The sequence below is a fragment of the Stenella coeruleoalba genome (assembly GCF_951394435.1).
Source record: "Stenella coeruleoalba genome assembly, chromosome: 13".
Lineage (NCBI taxonomy): Eukaryota > Metazoa > Chordata > Mammalia > Artiodactyla > Delphinidae > Stenella > Stenella coeruleoalba.
In genome coordinates, this window is record NC_137159.1 from 39,111,347 (window position 1) to 39,139,302 (window position 27,956).

The 27,956-nt window shown below is 37.2% G+C and overlaps 2 protein-coding genes across 7 annotated transcripts in view; both read right to left on the reverse strand.

Annotated features, from left to right (window-relative positions):
• The window catches only part of SANBR (SANT and BTB domain regulator of CSR), a 70,174-nt gene extending 62,016 nt beyond the window's left edge, over positions 1-8,158 (reverse strand). For 5 of the 6 annotated variants that reach the window (XR_013831015.1, XR_013831016.1, XR_013831017.1 and 2 more), the window contains exons 1-2: positions 8,048-8,158; positions 3,183-3,341 (exon numbers count right to left, since the gene is read on the reverse strand). Coding sequence is in view for 3 of the 6 variants with exons in the window: in XM_079940699.1 (XP_079796825.1) it covers positions 3,183-3,332 (150 nt within the window). In the remaining 3 variants the exon portion in view is untranslated. Of the gene's footprint in view, positions 1-3,182; positions 3,342-5,875; positions 5,959-8,047 lie in introns of those variants that run through there. The other variant, XM_079940698.1, reaches the window with a different exon arrangement.
• A 14,930-nt stretch (positions 8,159-23,088) lies between these two features.
• PEX13 (peroxisomal biogenesis factor 13) overlaps positions 23,089-27,956 on the reverse strand; it is a 36,174-nt gene continuing 31,306 nt past the window's right edge. The window contains exon 4 of the mRNA XM_079941255.1: positions 23,089-26,527. Coding sequence (XP_079797381.1) covers positions 26,229-26,527 — 299 coding nt within the window. The 3' untranslated portion in view covers positions 23,089-26,228. The remainder of the gene's footprint in view (positions 26,528-27,956) is intronic.

Below are 27,956 nucleotides of genomic sequence, written 5' to 3' on the forward strand. Positions count from 1 at the left end.
CATGTGTATACAAGAGACTATCATTAATAACTTATAGGCTGAAAAAAAACTGAGAGAAATAAGCTAGATTAAGGGTTTATATATTCAATACATAGAAAACTGTTATTAAACTAGTAAAACAACAAATCTACAAATAGTAAAAGGATATGGAACAATAAAATATAAAACATTCATCCTTTAGGATTTAAAGAAAGGGAAGTGAAAACTGTGATGAGATAACATTAAAATCATATAAATGTTTATTTACATATAAATAAGAATTTTGAAAAGACACACAGAGAAATAACACTCGATATATAAAGTGCAAGGATCAGGCACTCGGCTATTTTGACTGGAGTAAACATGGATGACCCTTCCAGTGGACAATATGTATCAAAAGCCTTAAAAATGCACATGCCCTCTAATGAAGCAATTCTGCTTCTGAGATTATCCCCTAAGAAAAGAACAGGATATTTGTTACAGTAGTCAAAAGTTGGAAACAATAGCTTAAATATCCAATAAAAGGTTCAATAAATTATGATTTAGCTCAAATAACAGTATACTGTCATCAAATGTAGAACTCTAGCAACTGACACATAAAGATGTTTACAATATGCTAAGTGAAAAACAAAGCAGCAAAGTAGTACATTTGTTACATGTCCACTTTTAAGAATTCATATATGAATAGAAAAGAATCTGGAAGGATATATACAAGGTTTCAACAGCTTACTTTAGGTAGGGTCATATTTATAATTCTGATTTTTCACTTGTTTCCTTGTGTGTGTGTGTTATGTTTGTGTGTGTATTCTTTGAGGATATGTCTTGTTTAGTAATAAGAAATTAATTAAAAATTAACATTGCTGGGCTTCCCTGGTGGCGCAGCGGTTGAGAGTCCGCCTGCCAATGCAGGGGACACGGGTTTGTGCCCCGGTCCGGGAAGATCCCACATGCCGCGAAGCGGCTAGGCCCGTGAGCCATGGCCACTGAGCCTGTGCGTCTGGAGCCTGTGCTCCGCAACGGGAGAGGCCACAACAGTGAGAGGCCCGCGTACCGCGAAAAAAAAAAAATTAACATTACTTAAAAACAGTCTGATTCACATTTAGTTGCATTTTAGTTAAAAAAATAATTTCTTGGGAATTCCCTGGTGGTCCAGTGGTTAGGGGTCCGTGCTTCCACTACAGGGGGCACGGGTTTGATCCCTGGTCAGGGAACTGCAAGCCGCACAGTGCAGCCAAAAAAAACCAAAGTTCTCAACTGAGTGAATTTGAATATACAGTGGATATTAGATGATAAGATGGAGTTATTGTTAATTTTCTTAGGTTTGATCATGGTACTGTAGTTATGCAATAATATCCTTATTTTAAGATGTATGCTACAGTCTATGAAGTATCGTGATGTCTGAAACTTACTTCTAAGTGTCAAAAAAAAAAAAGTTACATAAAGAGATCAAGCAAACACCTAGAATTGCTGACTCCAAATAAAGGATATAGGGATGCTATACTATTCTGTTAACTTTTCTGTATGTTTGAAAATATTCACAATAAAAAGTTGGAAAAATAGTCAAATTCACAGGTTTGCCTTGTTTTAAAACCTAACACGTAAAATTCCAAAAGATGAAAAAGTATAGATTAGGGAATGATAACATACACTTAATAATAAATTCCCTCATCATTTCACAAAGACCTATAACATAACCGAGGGCAAGTAATCCCTGTGGGTACTGGTTTTCTCAGCTGTAAAAGAAGAGGGTAGAATTTGGTTCATTCACTGATCCTATAGGTATTTACTGAGTGTGTATTATGGGCCAGGCAGTGGTGCATATGCTTAAAACCTACTGGGTAAAATCACTAATGTCCTTTCTACTTCTAGAAATCTGAGATGACTCATCCACTTTAGGGTTCCTTTTAACAGCAAAAAATTCTGAGGTCAGTGTTTCTCCAACTAGGGTGCATAGATGAATTACCAGAAACCTAAGAGTTCCCTAGAAGAGTTTTTAGATTGTGAGTTTTGATTCTGAGGATAACATTAATAAAATCATCCAGGTCATTAGGATGACAGAATATTTCCGTGCCTATTCGCTTTTCTGTTGTAAATTAATTGTAAATTAAGTTGGTACCAAGAAATATTTTAATTGTCCACGGCTAATTTTATTTTTCTATTATTTATTTATGGCTGCTTTTGGGTCTTTATTGCTGCGTGCGGGCTTTCTCTAGTTGCAGTGAGCAGGGGCTACTTTTCGTTGAGGTGTGCGGGCTTCTCACTGCGGTGGCTTCTCTTGTTGTGGAGCACGGGCTCTAGGTGCGAGGGCTCAGTAGCTGTGGCGCACGGGCTTAGTTGCTCCGCGGCATGTGGGATCTTCCCGGATCAGGGCTCGAACCCATGTCCCCTGAATCGGCAGGCAGATTCTCAACCACCGCGCTACCAGGGAAGCCCCCACGGCTAATTTTAATAAAGGACAATGTGGAGAAGAAACCTGGTATAGAGAAGAGATGTGTTAGTGCCAAGGAAAGGCAAGTAATGTCCTGGCACAACACACAGCTTCATGGTAGAGGGTTAAAGAGAGAAAAGTGGGGAAAGAGTAAAGGCTTTGAAGGGCACATGGCAGTACAGGCTAAATGCAAAAAAATTTGTGCCACAAGAGGCTACACAAATATTTGCATTATAATCAGCAATTTAATTTCAGCAAAACACTATTACTTATCACATTAAGTAAGCTTATTAGTTTGAATTGTGTTGGTTTGAGTTTTCACTTGTCTATAAAATGTAAATTTGGTTTATGATCGTATAGGTGTGTTTATACCCAGTATTGTTAGTGCACATTTAATTTCCACTATAATAATTTAAGTCATCATTGGCAGTTTTCAAGGTTTTTTTCCTTTAAAAAGGTCTGTACATTATTCAAGTTTGAAAAGCATAGCATTAGCAATTTAATAAAACTGGATTTACAAAAATGTTATCTACCCATTCAGTTGTAAACATTTAAGATAAGGTTGAATTTAAACATACCAGGTGGATTAATATATCATATAATTTACATAGATTATATTTAGCCAAATTGCATCGTATGTATGCATATTCAGTATTTATATGTGCATATGAATATGTAAAACTCAAATATTTCTTCTTAGTATAACAGTTATTCCTTTAAATTGATCACTTTTTCTGATCTCTTTTCAGTAGATACCTGGAAAACTGTTACTTACCTCTTTGGGTGTTAATCCAGGCACAAGCCTTGCCACTGATTCCCAGTTGATGGTCTGGTGGATTCCAATTAATGGGTAAAGGATCATGTCCAACACCATTTGGTTGTTATTGTTTAGGAAATTGTTGTTTTCTGAATATCCATGACTCATCTTTTGGAACTAGAGACAGAGAAGACAAATAGATTTATTTGCATCTGAAATCCAAATGTTTTCAGAACATTATAAATCAGTTATAATTCATTCCTAAGAATTATCTCCTAAGAATTATCTACTACTACATAAAGGAAAGATAAAACTGACCTAAAATCAAAACAGAATATATAGCTCAAATCTCTTCAAATATAACAGCATTTGAATATTATGGATGGGTGGATAGATAGATAGAAGGATGGACAGATGGGTAAATATGTGATTAAAAAAGTATGATAAAATGTTAAGGGCAGAATATAAGTGACGGGTATACAAGTGTTCACTATAAAATTCTTTTGATTTTGCTGTATGTTTAAAATTTTTCATAATAATATGTTGAGAGAAAAAGTTGAATACAATATATCTTCCTTAAAAAAAAATCCTTATGTATGCCTGATCTGTATTTTGATTAGCAGTTCATGGATGGTAGAACTAAACTGTGGAAAAAAAAAAAAGCTAGTTAAAAAGAATGATAATTTCATTGCAGTCCTAAGCCATATTTCCTTTATTTCTCTGTGAGTGAATGTCCATGCTATAAACAATGGAGGCTGAGTATACTTAATTTTGACTGATGTAATCAAACGAAACTTAGAATTAAGTTAATCTGACATTTTAGGGTAAGCATAATCATTGTTACTACGCATGTGATTATGAGTTATATATGGTGGGGAGAGTATATCAACAAATGTAATTAGCATTGTTTTTATATGTTTGAAACATTTTTTGGAAAGTCCTTATTCCTTATCTTCAGAAGCAATGTGACAACTGGCCTGATAAGGTTTAACCCTTACACACATCCAAACAAACACCCTGACTCTCATATATAAAAAGCCAAGGCACCTCCACACACATACACACATGCACTCACACCTGCAGAGTGGAGGCTTCGCCTGCTTCTTCATCTGGCTCCCCACCCTCTCTCCTACCATCACACATCCTCTGGTTCAATCCAGGAGACCTTGAATCAAGTGACTAAGGGTGTGTCCAAAATCTTCAGGCAACAGGATGACCAAGAAAAAAGTCTCTAGAAGGCTTTCCAAATGGATGTCGCTCAATAAACATTTAGCGAGTCCCAACTATAAGCCAAGCATTGGGGATACCATAATAAATATGGCATGGTCCCTGTCCTCAAGGAGTTTACTAGTAGAGAGTTGAGGATACAAACAGGCAAACATCATTTTAATATCACTTGCTGACAGCCAAAGCAGAAGGGAACCATCAGGGGCAGAGGAGGGACACATAATAGCTGTTGGTATTGTGGAGGAGGGTAAGGCCTCAGTACCAAAGAGAAAAAGAAGCTACCTCCTTCAACCTTAGAGAATTTTAAGAACTTATTTACTGAATATTTACTAGGAGCCTGGAGCTGGGCTAAGCCTTTTATGTAAGTTATTTCAATTCTCACCACAACCCTATAAGATAGATGCTTTCCCCAATTTTACAAGATGAAGAAACACATTCAGAAAAGTTAAATAATTTGTACAAGGCCACAGAACTAGTAAGAGGGAGATCAAAGACTCAAATCCAGGTAAAACTGACTCTCAAATCCATGCTCTTTCTAGAAGGAGAGTATAGGGAAGACAGCAGTTGGGAATGATGGCTTAGGGTAGAGAGAGAGTCTAAACATTTTGAAGTTAGTTATGATTCAATGAAACAATTTTGAAAGCTGTTTGTGAGGCAAGGGAGGGAGAAGGCTGTGGTATCGAAGAGAAAAAGAAGCTACTCTCTTCAAATTTAGAAAATTTTGAGAATTTATGTCGATTATATCTCAATAAAGCTGAAATTTAAAAAAAAAAAGAATTTTAACATTTACTGAGGCCTCACCATGTGCCAGGCATTATATATGAAGTCAGAACATAAATTTACAGATGAAAATAATGACAAAGATTTACAGCTAGTCATATCTATGACTTAACTGATGTTGAATCTGGGTTGGGAATATAATCTCCAAATATAAGCTGTTCCTATGGAAAAATATTATCTATTTTAAGACAAGAAGTATAAAGCAAAGATCCACTGAGAAACCAGTATAGTGGAAAAAGCAATGAACATAGGAGTCTGAAGCTCTGGTTTGAGTTTTAACTCCACACAAGTTAGTCAAGGCAAGTCATTTGAAATTCTGCAATAAAAAATAAGTGCTGGTAATACCTCTACTTGACATCATACAAATAATCAAAGGGATTATTTTTGTGAAGGCACTTTGAAGACAATAAAAGCACCTTACAAATGTGATGCAACATAAAATAACAGTATCTACCTCCTAGGATCCTGCTAAGGATTATGTGAGATGTTTAAATGTTGGAATGGGGAGTTGGAATGCAGAAGCTCTCAGTTAAGTGTTAACTATGATTAGTACTATGTAATTGTTTACATAAAATACTGATGTAGGACATCAGGTGGTAGACATCATAAAGTTATCCTACATGTTTCTGCATGAACATTAAAAAGAAACAAAGAAAAAACTAAGCACTCTAAAAATCACAGCTTCCTAGCAACCAGAGAGGTACCTTGTTGATGGGCCAGAATCGTGTTGGGTATGGACCCAGGAGCCAGACTACCCAAATTTTTGTCCTGGTTCTACCACTTAAGGTATTATCTGGTTCTGATTACGTACCTCTATGCCTCAGTTTCCTCATCTGTAAAACAAAGAAAAATAGTAGCTAGCCCACATACTTTTGAGGACATATGGACAGTACTACCTGGCACTTAGTACTACATAATGTTTGTAGTGGTAACGTTACCATTCCAAAAATCCTCAGATTAAACGGATTCAAAAAGATAAATGTGACAGATGAAAGGAGAGACAGCAACTTTCCAAGAAGTATGCTCTCAACAAAATGAGTAGAAAGTCAGATCTAGATTCTTATCTAGTTTACCATTTCCAGCAGTACAACCTATGATTTCAGTGGTCTCGGCTACAACATAAGGAAAATAATACCTACCTTTGAGGTTATTGTAAGGATTTGATAATATATATAACACACTACCTGGCATACAAAAGGTGCTCAATAAATAATTTATTATTGCTATTATTATTTTCCTATTTTGGCCATTATTGGCATAAAAATTGCCAAAAATTAGTTTAAGAATGTAAAACAATGCCTTGAGACCAGTTGAAAATAGATTTTACAGAACTTCACTGTTCTCTACTTGTGTGCCTAGCACATCATCACTTTTCATACCACGCAATTTGAGAAGTACGTTAGAGCATGGGGTATTTTATTACAATTTGTTTGGGCCTCAATAAAAATTAGTCTGAAACAGAATTCAGGGAAAGGACGTGGGTGCTGTTTTTTTACTTCGCTTCGAAAAAGATTCATTTAAAATTTCTAAAATATTTATTGTGGCCTACAATGTGCAGGCACCTGTTAGCTAATCAAAAATACTGTTCATATAAAATAATTAAAACTTGTATGTGTATTTCCAATATAATACTACTCATTTATAATATATACGTTTAAGAATAATTTAAATCATCTAAATATGAAAAAAATTTTTTCTGTTAACATTTTCTTTACACAACTGAATCATACCAAGCAAGGGAAAACTACCCAGTATTAATTCCAGTTAAACGAATGTTCAAGAAAGCATCCCTTAAAGTCAGAATGTAAGTATGAAAGGTATAGCATTGATGGATAATCCTTAATAAATTCTCTGAGTAGCTGTCACAGTGCCTCCCATTCCGGTAAAGAAGTATAGACTTATTGAAAACTGCCAATAAGAAAAAGTCTGAAGCTCAAACTATACACTATTACTAGATCTACGCCCATTCATGATAAAACATGAAAAAGATGTTAAAGTTTAATGTGAAACGTGTTATTTACCAAAAATAAAAATTCTATTTGTTTAATACTCTACACTTTTAAAGAACACATCTCATGTCGTCTCCCCCATTCCCACAATCGTAGTTTATTTAAATGTATTAATAAAACCAATGTAATTAAGACCAGAGGTCCACGACTGGCATCTGTATTTTCATTTTCTTTTTTCAAACAGAAAAAGGGTCTTGTAGACAGAGACTTCTTCCCCTGGGCAGAGGAAGGTGGGAAGCGACGGCGGCCAACAGGGCAGGTCAAAGGCCTCTGGCATAACAGAGGGTGGGGGATAACAGAGTTATTCCGCACTAGGGTAGAAGCCTTGTGCCCAGGCTTTCTGACCACGAATGAGAACGGAAGCAGCTGGCTTTCATCGTGAAGGGGAAAATAAAATCACAGCTGAAACCTAGGAAGAATAGATCAAAGCCCTGCAAACCGTCGGCCCAGAGGCTCGCTGCGCAGCACGTCCTTGGGGCAGCCCAGACCTTCGCGGTCTCCCCGCCTCCCCCAGAGGGGCAGAAGCTCCGAGAGCTGAGCGGGTGAGGGGCGGACAAAGGCGCGGGGCGGACAGCTTAGGCGACGGAGGGGAAGATGCGGGGCAGGGACCCAGGGCGAGGCCGGGAGGCAGACGCCGGGGGTCCCTCAGCTGGTTCGCGGGCTGGACGGGCTTCGGGGACCTGGAGTAGTCACGACTGGCGGGCTGCGGGTTGCGCGTGGGGGCGTTCGGAGGCACTTTGGGCAAGCTGGACCCCGGCCGCCAGGGGAGGAGGCCGCAGAGGGAACCCGCTAGCTGCCAGCGGTACCGCCTCTCGCCACACTTCCCGCCCCCAACCGGCACGCGAGCCCCCTCGGCGTCTCGCTCACCTCTACGCCGGGGCGGCCCTCACTGTGCCTCCGTCACCTGCAGAGGCCGGTACCGCCCGCGCCGTGAACCGGCCGCAGCGCCCTCACAAGCCACCCCCGCCCGCTAGCAGGAGACTGCAGGGTACCAGCTCCGCGGGGCGGGGAGCGCGGGGATCAAAGCCGCTAGCCAATCGTAGGCCAGCGCCTCTGCGGCGCAGCCAATGAACGACAAGCCCCTGCCGGGAGGGAGGGAGCCAAGGAGCTGCGGCGGCGACTGGTCGCTGCGCCTAGCCTTTGCCTTCCTCCTCCCCGGCCCCACCTCGCATTCACTCTAGTCGCAGTGCAGCGTGCCACCCTACCAGCGTCTTGTCTCTTAGCAACCAGAGGCCCCGAGCCAGAACTTACATGATCAACTCTGAGTCCAGAAGAAAGGGGAACGTAGGGGAGATAGAAGAACTCAGATAAAAATTGGGTGAAATTGTTGGAGTCTTTGGTATACCTGATTAGGTAGAATGGGAAAATTGCATGATCTGAGCGACATCAAAAGAATCTGGGGTGAAGCACTGTCTTCATCAGGAGGCATCTCTTGAAAAATGTAAATAGCTCTGGGTTACAGGTTGAGTTTTCATACATTAATATGTTCAGCCAAGTGTGTTATTGTGGTGACTACTGCTGGGAACCTAGTCAGATGTATAAAGTTCAGTCTTGTAGGGTAAATGCTACATGTCAGTGTTCCTTTTTTAAAAAAATTTATTTTATTGAAGTATAGCTTGTTTACAGTGTTGTGTTTCTGCTGTACAGCAAAGTGATTCAGTTACACACATATTCTTTTTCATTATGGCAGGATATTGAATATAATTCCCTGTGCTATACAGTGGAACCTTATTGTTTATCCATTCTATATATAATAGTTTGCATCTGCTATCCCAAACTCCCAATCCACCCCACCCTCTTTTCCCCTTGGCAACCACAAGTCTGTTCTCTATGTCTCTGAGTCTGTTTCTGTTTCGTGGATAAGTTCATTTATATCATATTTTAGATTCCACACATGAGTAGTACAATATGGTTTTTGTCTTTCTCTTTCTGACTTACTTCACTTAGTATGATAATCTCTACGCCCATCCATGTTTCTGAAAATAGCATTATTTCGTTCTTTTTGATGATTGAGTAGTATTCCATTGTGGAATATATATATATATATATATATATATATATATACACACACACCACATCTTCTTTATCCGTTCATCTGTCAATGGACATTTAGGGTGTTTCCATGTCCTGGCTATTGTGAATAGTGCTGCTATGAACATAAGAGAGGCCAATTGGGCCTAAGCCATTTTGTGATCTAAGCGTGCTGTGATGCTTGCCCTTGAACATGACTCAGTAATTAATGATCTTAAGGGAACAAAAGGACGCAGGAAAAAAGAAAGTGCAGTGATAAAGCAGAGTCCTAGTTCCTCCTCAAGGGATATACATAATAATTATACCTTTGAGTTCTGCAGGAACTAAGGCCCCCATCCAGGTGAAGGATGGAATGATGATATTGACCCTCCTGACTTCAATCAAGTAAGACTTGGACTCTGTTGACCTTTGCTCCAATTTTATGCTGAATCCTCCTCTGCTCAAGCTCCTTCATGAATATGCATGTACCCTTAGCTTAAAACTTCCCCAGTTTTGCTGTTCGAGAGACACTGCTTTGGGAGATTCTTAAATTGATATACCACATGCTCAGCCTGCAAGTCCTCCATCTGTGTACGTGTGTATGTATACATACATAGTCCACACATATGTGCTATGTGTGTGGCAGTTCTACGCTCAACATTGTAGAATCTTGACTGCTTACTCCTGAACAATAACTTTTCCCCTTGTCCCTCAGTACCTGTGCTAGTAACAGGTAGAGATAATTTCCCACTCTTCTAATAGGATGCTACTAGAGAACATCTCTGTTCCAACCGCACTGTTCCACCTGATCCCCTGAGCAGGTCCTTAGTCTTTAAAGACAGCTCCTGATTCAAAACTGCATCTTGATAACATGGTTATTAAGAAGTACTTATCACCTTTAACAAGAGCCCTAATTATATGCTACCTACTTTGCTTAACACAGAGTATCCTTTAGACCTCTCAACAACTCAATAAAGTAGATATTATTTTGAACTTAATAAATATTACCAAGTTTCAGTTAGAAAATGTGTTAACCATTCATATCAAGAAATTAATTTTTGCTGGCTTTAAAAATTTTCTTCTTTCACATACAAATGGAAAAAGAGTAAAGCATTAAATGTTTAATCATTAATACAATGGTTAAGAAGCGGGGTTTTCCAATCAGTTTATTAGTTTAGTTGCCTTATCATATATGGTTGAACATACATGGATGAACAGTTTTCAAAGAATTTCAAAGAATATTGCCATCGACTATAAAAAATACATAAAACTACACTATTATAAATGTATCTGACTTTCCTTTGATGAGCCAGAAGGCACTTAGGAATCTTCCTAAATCTTAAAGCAAAAGTTTCCAAATATCTGTCTTAATTTAAGGACCTGTGAAGATCTGTGGCAAATGAGAAAAATAAGGTGAAATATACATGCTTGCTGGTTTATTAAGTTTACTAATAGAAATTATGCTTTGTTTACTTTCTGGTATTAATATCGTTTCTTCATTCCTGGTTTCTCCTCATGTTCCATTGGGGATATTGAGATTCCCAGTTAATTTCAATGTAAGGATTAGTTTTTATAAAGTAAATATTAGTTTTACAAAAAAATCTCAAAGAAACAAAAACACAGATATATTGGATGTTCCACAATGTAAAATTTGAAATAACTGTTTATGAGAGTCTGGAAATTGGAGGGAACTTCTACTTTTGGCATTGTGATTGGCTACACGTGAGACTCTCCTGATGAACAAGTAAGACTCTGGCTGGGAAACGCACATTAACACACTACTGATCTCATATGAAGTAGGGGGAGAGGCAAAATCCATCAAAACTGGTGGAAACTGCAGGCAGAAGAGAGGGTATGAGTGTCCCGAGAAGTGGATGCCCATAGCAACTTAGCTGTGAGGATTCTGAGCTTTGGCTCAGAAGTAGAGTGAGGGTGAGAGGAAATTAACTATCCCCTACAGTTACTCAAGACCTTCAAGGAAGGACTGAAATGGTCCCAAAATAATGATGCCTCTATTATACCAGCAGAGGCAAAAGTGAATCCTCTGCAGTCAAGCCTTACTCAGTTTCGGCCTGTGGAATTTACAGATTAACAAGCAGTGAATTCATAAAGGGCACCATAAATGTAAAGAGGCCAGATACTATGTGTGAGAGTCAGCACAAGCAATAAGCATTTTAACTTCCAAGGACTGCAGATATTTGAGTTCTTGTAGACATTTAACATAGCATACTTAAATAAAGGGCATAATAAATGATCAATAATAAATAGGCAGCTTGAAAAAAAACTTCCAGATACAGTTATTGAAATATAATTAATTATAATTATTTAAATTTAAATATATAATTATGGAAATTTAAAGAAACCTCAGTGAATCAGTTAAATGGTAAATTAGAAATAGCTGAAGAGTGAACATGCAGATGCTGTATACATGAAAAATTAACCAGATTGCAGCACAGGGACAAAAAGATGAAAAATATGAAAGACAAAGATATGGAGGGTAGAATGAGGGCTAAACATATGTCTAATATGAATTCTACAGAGAACAGAAAGGAGATAATTGTAAAATTTCCAGAATTGATTAAAAGATGAATCCAAAGATCCACAGATCCTGAAATCAAATGTATGTTGAATAGAATAAATAAAATGAAGTTGCTGGGGGCAATTACAGTATCAATTCTAATTATGTCATCTAAAAAGTATGCTATCTAAATGACTTGTAGTCTTTTCTCTGGGGCTTAATTTCTAACTGAAGCTTACTAAAGCTGGCTTTAAACTAAAACTTTAAGTATGCTAGGTTATGAACATATTATTGGAGTTGAAAATCAACCAAATTTAAACTACACAAAATGTAAATGATAAAGGGCAAACAGTTTGATATTTCTATGGATTTTAATCTTAACTTATTATTGTCTATTAATAGTATAAGCCAGCAGTCCCCAACCTTTTTGGCACCAGGGACCAGTTTCATAGAAGACAATTTTTCCACGGACCGGGGGTTTGGGGGTAGGGGAGAGAGATGGTTTTGGGATGATTCAAGCGCATTACATTTATTGTGCACTTTATTTCTGTTATTATTACACTGTAATATATAATGAAATAATTATACAACTCACCATAATGCAGAATCAGTGGGAGCCCTGAGCTTGTTTTCCTGCAACTAGATGGTCCCATCTGGGGGTGGTGGGAGACAGTGACACACGAAGTGTGTTGCTTATGTCCAGTCTACTCTGTAATCTCGTTTTGGTTGCTGTCACTGCAGAAAACCCTGCTTCACAAAGACAGGATGTTAGAAATGGAAGCAGGCTTTTCAGTGCTTTTGTGGCAATCTCAGGCTATTCCGCCTTGACTTTAATCCAGAACGTATGGAGATTTGGACTTGTCTCAGACATAATTTTAAGGCCATCGTCAATTGCGATCTCAAGCAGTTGATCCTCTTCTAGCACAGACAAGGTCGATTCACCTGGCTTATTCACAAATGGGTCACGGATCCATTCCTGCCCAGTTCGGGGGTCTTGTGTGGTTGGGAAGTAATGCTCAAACTCTTTTGAAAGCTGAGATAGGTGATCATGCAACAGCTGGGAGAAAGAAGGCCCTGGCACAGTCTTTCAAAATCTCTGCTAATGTTTGAAATGTGAAAAATCCCAGTGTTCACTCGTTGCCCCCATAAATCCAGTTTGGCTTTGAATGCAGCCACATTATCTGCAGACTTGAATACAGTTGTCGTTCTCCCCTGAAGTGACAGATTGAGTTCATTGAACAGGTTGAATATGTCACACAAGTAAGCAAGTTTTGTGACCCATTCTGTGTCACTGAAATGTGCTGCCAGTGGTGACTGTTTTTCTAAAAGAAATCTCTGGAGCGGCTCTTGTAACTCAGAAACGCTGGCCAGTGATCTATCTTTAGAAAGTCATCTCACTTCTGTGTATGAGAGAAGACGTGTGTGCTCTGCGTCCATCTCCTCACAGAGCTGCACGAACAGACGTGAGTTAAGGGCATGTACTTTAATGTGGTTGATAATTTTAATCACATTCTGCAAAACGTTGTTAAGTTCAGGTGACATTTTTCGGCTAGCCAGCATTTCTCTATGGATGACATAGTGTGTAGACTCACATTCAGAAGCGACCTCTTTGACCTGAGTAGTGAAACCAGAAAGTTGTCTAGTTATGGCAGCTGCTCCATCCGTGCATATACCAACACAAAATGACCAGTTTTCCTGTTACGTAATCATTCAAAGACTTGAATAGTTCTGCAGCTGTGGTGTTGGTTGACAACAAAAGTGCACATAACATATCCTCATGCACATCCTCCTGAAAAATATATCGCACAAAAACAAGCACCGTTGCCTTGTCAACATTGGTAGACTTGTCAACCTGGATTGTGTACCACGGTGACTCACTAGCCCTCTCTAACAATTGTGTCTCAGTATCCTCTGCTGTTTCATCAATTCATGTAGTTATGGTGCTAGCCAAAAGAGGAACACGTGCCACCTTTTGAACTGCAGCCTCTCCTAAAAGTTCACAACAAATGTCCTTAGCAGCAGGCAGAATCAACTCTTCACCAATGGTAAAGGGCTTCTTAGATTTAGCAAGGTGGTTAGCCACTAAGAATGATGCCCTCGGGACTTCCCTGGTGGCACAGTGGTTAAGAATTCACCTGCCAATGCAGGGAACACGGGTTCAATCCCTGGTCTGGGAAGAGCCCTCATGCCGCAGAGCAACTAAGCTCGTGCGCCACAACTCTTGAGCCCACGTGCCACAACTACTGAAGCCCGCACGCCTAGAGCCCATGCTCCACAACGAGAAGCCACTGCAATGAGAAGCCCACGCACCACAATGAAGACCCAACGCAGCCAAAAATTTAAAACTTAATTAAAAAAAAAAAAAGAATGATGCTCTTAGTGCAGACACATTTGATGAAGTGGTGGCCTTCAATAATTGCTTCTGTTCTTTGTGTTCACTTTTTTTTCTTTTGAAAAACTCCAAAGGCTTGTCTTTTAATGCAGGGTGCTTGGTCTCCATGTGGCGAAGCAGTTCTGAAGGTTTCATGGTTTCGTTGATAGCCAGTCGCCACATATTATACAAAGTGGGCTTGGAGAATGTGAATCACCTGTTGCAATGAACCCGTAATTTAAGTACGACTCTTGGTATTTTCTTTTAAATGCAGATTTCTTTTTGTTGGCAGTCTTAGAGTCTTCTGCTGTCTCATCACTGGTTCTTTCTCCCTTTTCAAAGAAGCTCTCCAGCGACGTTTGTTTTTTACTCATTTTGGCTAGGGTTAGCTTGTGGGCTTACCAAAACTGACTGAGACAAGTGCACAGCGTGGGAAAGAGGTGTGAATGGAAGTGGTAAATAAAATAATGGGCAGGGTTCTTCCCTGGTGGCGCAGTGGTTAAGAACCTGCCTGCCAATGCAGGGGACACAGGTTCGATCTCTGGGAAGATTCCACATGCCGTGGAGCAACTAAGCCCATGTGCCACAACTACTGAGCCTGCGTGCTGCAACTACTGAGGCCCACCTGCCTAGAGCCCGTACTCCACAACGAGAAGTCACTGCAATGAGAAGCCCGTGGACATTGTAAAGCAATTATACTCTAATAAAGATGTTTTTTAAAAAAAAGAAGCCCGTGCACTGCAAAGAAGAGTAGCCCCTGCTCGCCACAACTAGAGAAAGCCCGTGTGTGCAGCAACAAAGACCCAACGCAGCCAAAAAAAACAAAAAGAGGCAAAAAAACCCCACAAAAGGCAGGCCATGTGCGGACTAAAATTAGTGTCAGATTCTGATTTAAAGCCTGCCACCAGATGCAGCTTAATTGTCACTTGCCACTCACTGATAGGGTTTTGATATGAGTCTGCAAGCAATTGATTGATTATGGTCTCTATGCAGTCAAAACTCTCTGCTAATGATAATCTGCATTTGCAGCTGCTCCCCAGCGCTAGCATCACTGACTGCCTCAGCTCCACCTCAGATCATCAGGCATTATTCTAATAAGGAGCGTGCAGCCTAGATCCCTCATATGCACAGTTCGCAGTAGGGTTTGCGCTCCAATGAGAATCTAATGCCACGGCTGATCTGACAGGAGGTGGAGCTCGGGTGGTAACGTGAGCGATGGGGAGCGGCTGTAAATACAGATGAAGCTTCGCTTGCTTGCTTGCTGCTGCTCACCTCCGGCTGTGCAGCCTAGTTCCTAACCCTTGGTAGAAGCAACAAAACATTGATGAATTATACATATCTAGGGAAATATTGCATACTGTAGCTAGTAGTTATGAATTTAAGCCATTAACTCACCTTGCACTGATTTTGTCATTTACCATTAACATTAGTGTTAATTTCATAACACTCGTATATGCTCTTTTTATAGTGAAACGTTTTGACATTGAGAGTATTAGGAACAGGTAACTACTATGATTTATCCACTCATTCTTTCAATATAAATGAATGCCTAAATTTGCCAGGTACTTCCAAGTATGGGGATGCAGGAGGACACAAAGCAATATATGCTGCAAAGAAAAAAGGCAGAAGGATAAGGGAATGCAGAGGGAGAAGGAAAGGGTTGCAGTTTAAAATAGAGTGACATGGATGGGCTCACTGAGAAGATGACTTTTGGGCAATGACCAGAAAGATGCAGAAGAGGGCCGTGAGGATATCTGGGAGAAAAGGGCTCCAGACACAAGAAAAGCTATGTGCAAAGCTCCTATGGAAGCATGCCTAGAATATTCAATAACTACAAGGGGGGCAATGTGACTCCTGGGAGGAAAGTAGAAGGCAAAGAGTAGAAAGGGTCAGATAGCTTAACACCGTGTAGACCACTATAAGGACTTTGAGTTTTTACTGAGTCAAATGTGAAGCCACTGGAGAGTTTTTAGCAGAGGAGTGTTGTATTATGACTTAGATTTTTTTAAAAAAGGATCACTCTGTTCCTGTCTTGACAACAGACTATAGGTCTGGTGAGGTAAAGGCAGAAGCAGAGCCACAAGTCGTAAGGCTATTACAATAATCTAGGCAAGCAATGATGTGGCTTAGACCAGAGAGGGGGCAGTGGAGATGCTAAGTGGCTAAATGCTGAATATATTCTAAAGTTACTACGAACAGGATTCCCTGATACATGTGGGGTATGAATGAAAAAGAGAAAGGATTCCAAAATTTTTGGCCTAAACAATAGATGCAGTTGCCATTTAGTGACACATGGAAGAGAATGAAGGAGAAACAGGTTTTGAAGGAAACATCAGGATTTTTAAGCATACTAAACCTAAGATGCCTAGTAGATACCAAGTGGAGATAGTGAAATGGCAGGTGGATATGATTTTGGAATTCAAATAAAAGATGAGGCCTGAAGACAAAAATTTTGTAATCAAAACATATGGTATTGTAAGTCACCAGACTGGGTGAGATCATCAGGGAAGTGAGTATACAGTAGTGGTCCAAGGTCTAAACTCTGAGGTCCTCCAACATTTAGAGGTAGGGAGTATGAGGAGAAACCAGCAATGAAGACTGAAAAGAAGGGTTCAGTGATATTGCAGGGAAACCAGGAGAGTATGGTGTCCTGGAAGCCAAGGGAAAAAAGATTTTCAAGCAGGAGGAAGTAATCAACCGTGCCACCTTAAGTCAAGTAGAACGAAGACTGAGAATTGGTCACTGGAAAGCAGTGTAATGGTCACTAGTGACCTCAACAAGAGTTGTTTTGATGGGGGTGGTGGTGGTGGGAAAAACCTGTTGAATTGAGTTCAACACAGAATAGGGGGAGGTATGGAGGAACGAATGGGCAGCACTATGGATAACTCTCTCGAAGGTATATAACACATGGTTGCAGAAAACCACTTTGTTTTCTAGTTAAATACAAGAGATTATTCACCTTGTTCTCCTTTCCCCTCAAAATCTCCCCCAAAATGACAAAAAAAAACCAAAAAACAAAAAAGAATGAGAGGTATTAAACAACCAGGACAAAGCATAAAGAGAAAACAATGGGTTTTTTTGTTGTTTTTTGGCCACACTGTGCAGCATGTGGGATCTTAGCTCCCCAACCAGGGATCAAACCTGCACCCCCTACATTGGAAGCATGGAGTCTTAACCACTGGACCACCAGGGAAGTCCCAAGAGAAGACAACGAGTGAGACTTTCAGAAGCAGTAAGAAAGCAAATAACTGACTTAGCAGAGGGAATGAAATTATACCAAAGACTGGGATTCTGACAACTAAGACTGTTTACACTGCAGAACTCCTGAAAGTCTCAGCACTTTGAAAGCATTAGGCACCACTCCTTTTAGCCAGGTACAGTACATAGAAACCAGACAAATAAAAAAGCAAGGCAATGTCAACACCAGGAAAACCAGAGAGTTACATAAGAAATAGAGAAGAAAGAAACAATACTTACATGGTCACAATAATGCAAACATTTTCACTGACTTGACTAAAAGTTAAAATAATATTAGGAAGATGGGTAAGAAGAAGTGTGGGATGGTAGTGTAAGGCAGCCAAATCCTCCATGGCAGGGGGTGGGAAGGAGAGGGTAATAGATAACCTCTAAAGTTGGTAAGTCAAAATAGTGAGATGAGGGCTTCCCTGATGGCGCAGTGGTTGAGAGTCCGCCTGCCGATGCTAGGGGACACAGGTTCGTGCCCTGGTCCGGGAAGATCCCACATGCCGCAGAGCGGCTGGGCCCGTGAGCCATGGCCGCTGAGCCTGTGCGTCTGGAGCTTGTGCTCTGCAACGGGAGAGGCCACAACAGTAAGAGGCCCGCGTACAGCAAAAAAAAAAAAAAAAAAAAAAAAAGTGAGAGGACCACATTATTTTGAAATAAGAAGATAAAAACAGATTAGCAAGGAGTTAAATGTGGTTGATTCTGGGATCAGGACTCTGGAGTGAGGCAGGTGACTACTTCATTTCCTTATGTGTTTTTAATCACAATTTGATTTTTTAAAACCATGTGATTATTAGTTTGATGGTTAAACATGTAACTGAATGGATAAAACATATATAGGAAGTAAGGATAAATAGTAACCTCAGACAAGTTATTTGTTCTACTAGGCAAATATTCAAAATAAAAAATTAACTGGAATAAAAAACTCCAAGTGATACCAACAAGTGAAATAGGGGCAGAGAGACAATAGGAAAAGTGTCTGCAGAAAGCAGGGAGGATGATAGTGTGCCAACATTCTTGTGTTATCGTAAGACTCCAACATTGATAACGTTAAACGCTGGTAGAGAAAAATAATCATAATTATGGGTTAGAAGTAACCACAACGAGAATAAAAATAGAATGTACAGCTTCCAAACCTGCAGAGGCATCTGATCTATAAAAAAAAGAAACAGAAAGCATGCTAAGTACAAAACTTATAGTAAGGTAGCAAAAATATACAAAGTAACAACTGACAAAACCATGAGAATATATCAACAACTGGAGATTTTTAAATATATTTCTCTTAGAAACAGCAAAGAGACCACCCCAAAAGCAAATATGAAGACAAATCTAAAATATACATTCACTTTAACATACTGTTCAATCTAACGTAATTCCCTACTCCATTTTTTCACATGGAAGTATTTCTCTAGAATAACACTGGTGCCTTTTTCTCCCTCCTTCTCTCCCTATTTTACTAACAGCTTCTTAGGGAAGGAGTGATTTAGCTGATTGGTGAGTTTGGAAGGAGAAACTATACACAAGCAGTTTTCCATTCTCTCTCTACTCTCATTGGAGCTGCCTGCCTACCTACAGTTAAAGTGCTTTCTGTTCTGTTTTCCTGACCATTCTGTAAGTTTGGTGGGTCACTCTACCTGAGACTGGATAGAAAGTTTAATTTAGGGAAATATTAGCAAATCGTATGTCATGCGTTCCAAACTACCTTTAACACAAAGTTCACCGACAACAAGCCCTCCCTATCTGCTCAAAGTCTTCAATCAGCTGTTCAGACTCTTATTCTTAAATATAAGCAGGCAGCCAAAGTTCAGCAGAAACCCGAGGAAAATCTTTATTGTGATAGAGATAAAACATAAACACACACACACACACAGTAACATAGGGGAAAGAAAAGACTACGTAGGAAAATGGAAACTTCAAAACAAAGTAATTTAGGGACTTCCCTAGTGATCCAGTGGGTAAGACTCCAAGCTACCAATGCAGGGGGCCCGGGTTCGATCCCTGGTCCGGGAACTAGATCCCGCATGCATGCCGCAACTAAAAGATCCTGCATGCTGCAACTAAGACCTGGCACAGCCGAAATAAACAAATAAATAAAAAACAAAGTAATTTACAATCATTAATGTCCTCGGATGGATCCTACAAGCTTCTAGAGAGGAAAACAAAACCAAAATAGGGCACATATAAAGGATCAAGAATCAAAACAGCTTCAGACTTCACAGTGGCCATAATGGAAGCTAGAGACAACAGAGAAATCCCTTCAGATTTTTAAAGAAAAACAACTGCAAACTTGGAATTCTATATCCATACTATTATTCAAATTGAGATTAGAATTAAAGACATTTTCAGACATTCAAGGACCCACACTTTACCTCCCATGCGGCCTTTCTCAGGAAGCTACTAGATGTGCTTTACCTCTCCAAGAGAGTAAACCAAGAAAGAGGCAAATGTAGGGTACAGAAATAAGAAAGATCATAGGACTCCTCAGGAAAATACAGAACCCAGGGTAATTGTGCACCAGGCAAAGAGAGAAGCCAGTTCAGATTTGTGCAGAATGACTCAAGAGACTTCAACTGATGTTTTCTTATGGTATACCTTATTTTTAAGAAATCTGACAGTGCCTGGGTGAGTCTGGCCTAGGTTATTTGCTGTACTTGGCTTGTGAGACCATGTGCTGATGGTTTAGCTCTTTCCTTCTGCTCCCTGGATCTTTTGAGAACACACAAGTGTTCTGCTTTGACCTACTCCTGAGTGCTGAAGGATAGCCATAGGGAACTTAAAAGCGGAAAAGTCTAAGCAGCCCACTCCTCCTGTGTCACAGGCAGTATCCAGCTCTAGGAGCTGGCACATATTTTAAAATACATAAACTGTGGATAACTCTAGGTTTCCCAATATTTGCTCAGGGCCTTGCCCAATTACTTTCTCCAGAAAAGGCTCTTGTAAAATTTCAGAGACAACGAAGCCTATGACCCACTGCCTCTTTTCAGCTTATCTTCTGGGACACCTCATCAAACAGTGGCAATTCTGCCTTCTGAATATCGTTACATTTCTGCATGATACCCCACTTTTATATTAATCATCTTCCATGCTCATTTATATGTATTTTTGATAAAACAAATTATTTCATTGAAAAAAATAACATCAAGTAGGCATGCAAGAATGGTTCAATACCAGAAGATCAATGTTATACTCTATATTACTATTACTAAAGGTCAAAAATCAAAAGACCATCTAAACAAAGGCACATTTAAATTATCAATAAAAGGGAACTTCTTTCAATAAAGACTAACTAGCATAAAACTCCAGCAAACATCACATTTAATAAAGCAACTTTAGATTCTGAAGTAGAAATAAGATAAAAATGCCAGCTACCACAACTACTGTCAAATACAGACTGGCAACCTGGCTGAAACAATAAAGAGGAAAGAAAGGTATAAGGACTGAAAACGAAGAAATAAAACTCATTATTTGCATTTGCATTTAGATAGACAACCAAAGAGAATCAATAACTTTAGAATTAAAAAGCATTCATCAAAGCTGGAAATACAAGATCAACATCAAGTTCAACATGATCAGAAATAACAGGATACCATTTTCAATGGCAATGAAAAGTATGAAGTACCTAGGAATTAGCCAAAAAAACAAATAAAAAACCCATAAACACATGATGTCCAGAATAAATGAAGAAAAAAATTATGTTCACAAATGTGATGATTTGACCTTGTAAAAATGTTAATTCTAAATTAATCTGCAAATTCAATTCAATTCCAATAAAAATCTCAGCAGCTTGTTTTGGGGAACTTCATAAACTGATACTAAAATGTATACATACATAGAATAAAAATCCACAAACAGCTAAGGTAATTTTAACAAAGTAGGACAAATAGATTCACCTATTAAGACATATTACAAACTTATATTAAAAGTGTTGTACTGGGAAAGGAATTGACATTTATCAATAAACAGAACAGAGAGCCCCAGTTTCATGCTTATGGAAACTTGGTATGTAATGAAATAGGAAAATATGGATTTAATAGATGGTGTTAGAAAAACTTACAACTCTACTCTGCATACCCAGCAGACATTCACACTCACAAGACCCAAAAGGCACCAAGGTCACTTAGCTTGCCAGAAAGGTATAGCACTGTAAACACAGCATATAGAGGAGAGCATCCACCTTAGGTAAGCCTCACATGCCACAGAAACCACTATGGTGTAAAAATCCCTAAAGGTGGGTTCCACATCTCCCCAAGGAGGAACAAGCTTGGTTATCAGTTGTACCTTACTCAGAGAAATCTCAAAGCCTGTGCTTTTTACAATAAAAAAATGTTGCTGGGTAAACAGCTGGCATTCCTTATTTATCTTAACCCACTGTTTCAAGGAAATAGTGCTAAGGAAAAAGTAAATCCAAGATAATTTTCCTCTAGAGAGAGAGAGAAGTGGTTTTCTTAATAACACTTTTCCCTTAATGATTAGCTGGAGAAAAAGTTGGATTCATACCTTATACTATATCCAAAAATAAACTCCAATTATATTAAATGTAAATGGTAAAACTATAACACTGATAGAACAAGACCTAAAAAATACAAACAACTGGGGGCAAAATTCAAAATTTCTATTCCATAAAGGACACCAAAGACAAGAATTAATAAATGAAAAGCCTAAGTTATTTCCAACATCTGAACCTGACAAGGAAACATTATTTAGACTATATAAAGAATTTCTTGTACTATAATCAGCAAGAAAGAGAAAAGTCTAATAGAAAAATGGGCAAATTATAAGTATAGGCAATCCATAGACTGGAAAACCAGAATGACTAAAAAGCATATGCTTAGACTTACTAGTAATCAGATAATGCAGATTAAACAAAATACAATTTCATACATTATCAGATTAACAACAATCAGAAAATATCAAGTACTGCTGAAGATGTAGAGAAAATGAAATCATCATGTCTTGCTGGTGTAAGTGCAAATTGGTATAACCATCTCCAAGAACAATCCAGCATTACTAACTGAAATTAAATATGCATATACTCAAAACCCCAGCCATTCTACTCTAGGCCATATATACCAAAGAAACTACAGGGCAGGGTCATAGGAAGAAATGTACAAGTTTGTAGAAGTGGGAACAGCTGGAAATAACCTAAATATCTATGACTAGCGGAAAAGATAATCTATGGTATGTGAATACAATAGAATAACCATGCAGCAGTCAGAAGTATGCTATATACAGTAACATGAATAGTTCTTAAAAACCTAATATTTTATAAAAGTTAGAAGCAAAATGAAATTTATACCATAATATCATTTATATAAAATTTAAAATTTATACAAAATAAATGTTATTATATAGTTTTTCAAAGAAATATATCAAAAATTTGGAAGATGGCTTGGAAGGATAAACATTAAATATAGTAGAGAGTGGGGAGTATGGAATTGCAGGCAGGAGATGAAGAAAAACTATTAAGGTAAAATGAAGCAGAACAAAAGTGTAGGTTTTCTAGACCAATGATACTGCTGTCATTAATAAAGAGTATAATTAATGATTGAGTCAATGCTGAGCACATGAAATCCTTAAAAAAAGAAATGATTTATATGAGGAGAGAAACATAGTTAAGTTAGACTAAAACATTTCTTCATTAAATGTGAAAAACTATCCATAGGGCATAATATAGTAAGTACCCCACAGGATTTGTGAGTTAGCGGTCTTTAAAAGAAACAGTTCATTCTCCCAAATAAGATAAGCTAAATAAAAACAACATACAATATGAAAGGACACTTAAAGGCAATGCTTAAAAAACAAAATTTCTTTGTGTTGAACAAATATTCCACTGCATTTTTCTAGGCTGTTCTGGTATTCAGTAAAATAATTTAAAATTACATTTTGGGCAAAGTTATAAGTACAAGTGAACTAATTTTAATTTTTAATTATGTGTGAATCTGAAATTTTACATTGATATAAATACCTTATGACATTTTAACAGGATGTAAGAAGTTTAAATATACATGAAAAAAATTACAAACAAGTAGTTGTCATAATCTCTTACTTTTGACTGTGTTTCATATTTTAAAAAAAGCACTCTCATGTGAGGCAGATGTAGTAGCTATCTCCAATGTTATCAATGAGGAAACTGAAAAATAATCTTACAGTAAGTAAGTAGTGGTGTCCAGACTAGAATCTAGGTCTCCCAAAACCTAGACTTGAGGCCTTATTTTTATTTAACTCACCTTCTAGATAATTTTTATATAAATGTAAATTTAATATTTTCTTTAAATCACAAGGAAATAGAGCAGACACATTGGTTTGCAGTAGTTAATATACACAATGATATGAAGAAAAATACAGAGACTTTTACATTAATTGCAATCCTGAAAAGAGTTAAGTTTGTCTTCAAAAAATGTCAATCAAGTTTAATATATTTTTATTTGTCCAGTAAAAGCAACTTAACAATCTATTAAAAATAAAATTTTAACTGCATTTAATATCATTCTTTTTTCTATTAAAGAAAGCACAAGATAAAGGACAGCAGTATTCAAGTAAATATATAATTATGACACACTGATAGACTAAATCAAGTACCTAAATGAAATGTTAAAACATGAAAATTTATAGTCCTCTTACCTTTTCCTTTCTACACTGATAAACTATAATCAGAAAAAAATTTTAAATGAAACCTGTTTTCTTGTTGTAACTTGTGATTTATTATTTTATTTAATTGAAAGTGTTTTAGTTTCAGTTAGTAATTTCTGTAAAGTAGCAGTCCTTAAATAAGTTCCTAAAAATAACAATATTGGAGCCTTAAACATTACATTTAGTCATCTAAAAAAGGTTACAAAATGTCTCTGCTTATTCTAGTCCTAAATTCCTTTTCTAGATTCTTAATAGAAAAGGAATTTTCAAACACAAATAGTTACCAGTCAGATAATATACATTGCAATTTAGCATTCTTAACCAAAAACAAACAAAACAAAACCAAAAACACCCTAAGAAAAGTCAATTTTTTTCTTTTTTTGGTCATGCCATGCAGGCATGTGGGATCTTAGTTCCCCGACCACCAGGGATGGAAGCCACGCCCGCTGCATTGGAAGCTCGGAGTCTTAACCACTGGACTACCAGGGATGTCCCAAGTCAAATTATTTTTGTCATTCATTCTGTACTATACTCTTCTCCCTATACATCTTTAATAGCAATCACAAGTACTATCTTAAAGACCCACCTTTTCTAATCTAAATAGCGCCGACTCAACATCTCACCTCTACTTCACTTCTAGTATTCAATTTAGATGTCTCAATGCCAAATTTAATAATTTATCAAAAATTGTTTCAATAACAAAATTTCCATAAATTACTTTCTAACAAACAAAGCAGAACCTCTAATTGTAGAACACAAATGGAAAATAATATATAAGTAACTTAATCCCCTTAACTTGAAGGTTTGAAGAACCAGGTGTTAGAAAAATATGCCTAAGATAAACAGATTTTACTATCTTATTACTTTTTCTGCACGGGGTCAACATTTGTATTTTAAATGATATATTAGTTATTATATTGTCTCAAAAGAGAGATTCCCAAGAAGGCTTTAGTAAAATTCTATGTTGATTATACACATACTTGGTTCCTAATGTTTTAGTTTGAACTGTTCTAGAATTACTTACTTGTTGAACATAAAGTCTGTAAGAAGAAAGATAAAAATACTAAATCAAAATCTTTATCAAATAATTCCAAGTTTTCAACAATATATGTAAATGTATTCTTGTACCCTGTATTTCTGATAGTATTATTTTTGTAGTATGATCACAGCAAGTACATGAATTTTCCAGTTTTGTGGGGAAATATTCAGTGTTCTGAAATTTAACTAGATTTAAAATCATTATTAAACAAAAAACAAGTCAAATAGCACTATCATATTCTAAATGGCAATTCAGCATTGTATTTAGTCTCAGTGGTAAAAACCACACCTAAAAGAAATGTGTACCCAATGTGACACACTCTCAATGTTTAAAGAACGGCCTGAATATGGAATTTTAAAAAGTTAATTATATTAGGTAGAAGCAGAGAATCTATGAAAAGATTTAAAATCGTTGCTGCTGGAACTGAGTTGGAAACTCAAAGGACTTGAGTCTTGGCTGCAGGAAAACAAAGTAAATCTTTCATATATGTATTCTGATTCACCCAGGATGAAAACTAATCATACTGTAAAGGGATGTGATCCTCTGAAGAAATGGAAATAATCTGTAAGAAAGATAAATTATAGCCTCTTTATTAGCAGGGAAAACTAAATTAGGGCTATATGTCACCCTGGAACCATTTCCTTCACAATGTTTCTAGTGACTTTTCCAAGATAAATTTTTAAAAAATACAATAAAAGATAAAAGTATCAATTGTCGGTGGGTGAAAACATATTACTACTGCCTAAAAAACCCAATACTGGATGTAATACACATCAGAAAATTTTTATTATTCTGTTTAAAGTTGTAGAAAAATTAGCCTTTTTGCCTGTTCTGATATTTATATGTTGTCACTCAACTTCTGAGGATTCCAAGTCAATTAATCTAGAATTTTAAAATGCATTAGTGATCCCTACTGTAGCAAACTGTGTATTCTATAGTTCATGAATCGTATTCTTTCAATAAACACAGGGTTTTAAATTAGATGATAATGATAGTCTCCATAATCTTAAAATCTAGGTAAAACAAATATCCTCATGGTCCAATAACAACTCGTAAAATGTAACCAGGTCACTAGACCAACATACTAGTGTACAACTTTAATAATTTCTAGCAACAAAACATCTGGAATAGCCATTAACAAATGTTTTCATTGGATTGAAGATGAATTTCTTTGTAAGAAGAAACTTTTAAAAAGTACTCTGAAGTATAGTTCAGCTGCAGGTAAACATGAAAGTTATCAAAGATCTTGTTTATCTCCATTTTTCCCAGTGGAATCAAGTGCAACTGGAACCTTATTAGTTTCAACAAAAACAGATTCAAAGGCAGCTTCCTGTTCATCCAAAGAATCAGCAGCTGTTGCTCCTTTAATTAGTGTTGTGTTGGTAAAAGACTGTTGCTGCTTGGAAATTTTACTGGATTCCACTGTTTTTCTACCTCTTCTTTTACCAAGAATTTTGACATAATTAGCAGGTATAAGTCCTGTTGTTTGACCATCAAGACTGGCCAGAAGCCAACCACGCACTCTGGGTTGCTGTTCTGATGGAAGAAAAGACAGCCTTGTAATTATCACATACTTTGAGGGTCCAACAGAATATTGATAATAAAATGTTAAGTAAAATCTCTGTTACACTTATATAATAAAATACATAAACAAATAGTGTACATGAATATTCAAAAAATCAAGATGAGTAGGTTTAAGTCTAGGATCCCTTCTTACAACTTACACTTTTAATTTTATATTTACTAAATATTTTTTCAGCCTTGAAGAACATGAAGTTTACATCAGTTGGTGCATTCATAGAGTAAAACGATTCAGTTCTATCAAAAGATGAAAATTAACATCAATGTCTTTCATATTTTAAATTGAAATTTAAGGAATGAATATCTCATTACTTCTCAATAGGATAAGTTAGGGGTAAGTATAGAAAATAAATATATACATTTACATAAGGCAGCTTTCTTTATATATTTTTAGCTGAAATATAAAATTCATTCTATATGATTGTGATGTATAATCCTGAAGGACAGTGAATGTTAATTTTAATCCAAGGTGGGCAAAAATTGAAGACCTCAGTTAACTATAGCCACGTAAGAAAAAGTTAAAGGCAATACTCTAAGCTTAAAGTAGGAAAGATTATTTAAATATTCAGTTTTGTATTTTGATATTCTCCCACCTATTTTATCCATGTCTTTAAAAACCTGTTTAACTGTTAAGTTTTAGTTCAACACTATAATTTAGGCACAATATGACATTTTCATGTTTAATACTACTGTATAATAATAATTTAAAAAAAGTTAAATTAACCATGTCTGTGACTGATTTTGTTCTAAATGCCCACACATATTTTAATTGAGCAATGGAGGAAAGCAACAAAGCAAAGCCGAAGTGTTAAAAGGCACTATTAGTTGAAGAATAATCTGACATAAAATTTTTCTGGAATATTATAATTTAGTTGAAAGAAACCACATTTGATCTTTATTCTTTAATTAGATTTATTAAAACTAATTATCTGTATTTTCCTCTAACAATAAATCTTAAAAAGAAATAATTCTTTTGAAATCTAAAATAGTAAGTTACTATTTTCACTAGAAGAGAAACATGAGTATAATACCTAAAAGCCAGGATTTTTGAAAAGTTACATTTTATTTTATTATTTAAAAATTTTTCTTGGAAGCCTAGGTTTTGTGTGTGAAGAGATGAGGCAGAGATTTAGCAAATTTGATCCAAATTTTTCAATTATTTACACATTAAACTAATGATTTGAACATTGAAGGTATTTTTCCCTTATGTAAAGAGTGACTAACACCAATAAAAGGCTAAAGTTTCCATTAATAGATCACATGGAAATCAGCCAAAGTGGTTAAAAATACAGGTTCTGAAGTTAGATAAACCTAGGTTCACAGTCCAGCTCCAACACACAGGACAATTTACTCATTCTGAATCTCTCTTTCCTCATGTGTAAAG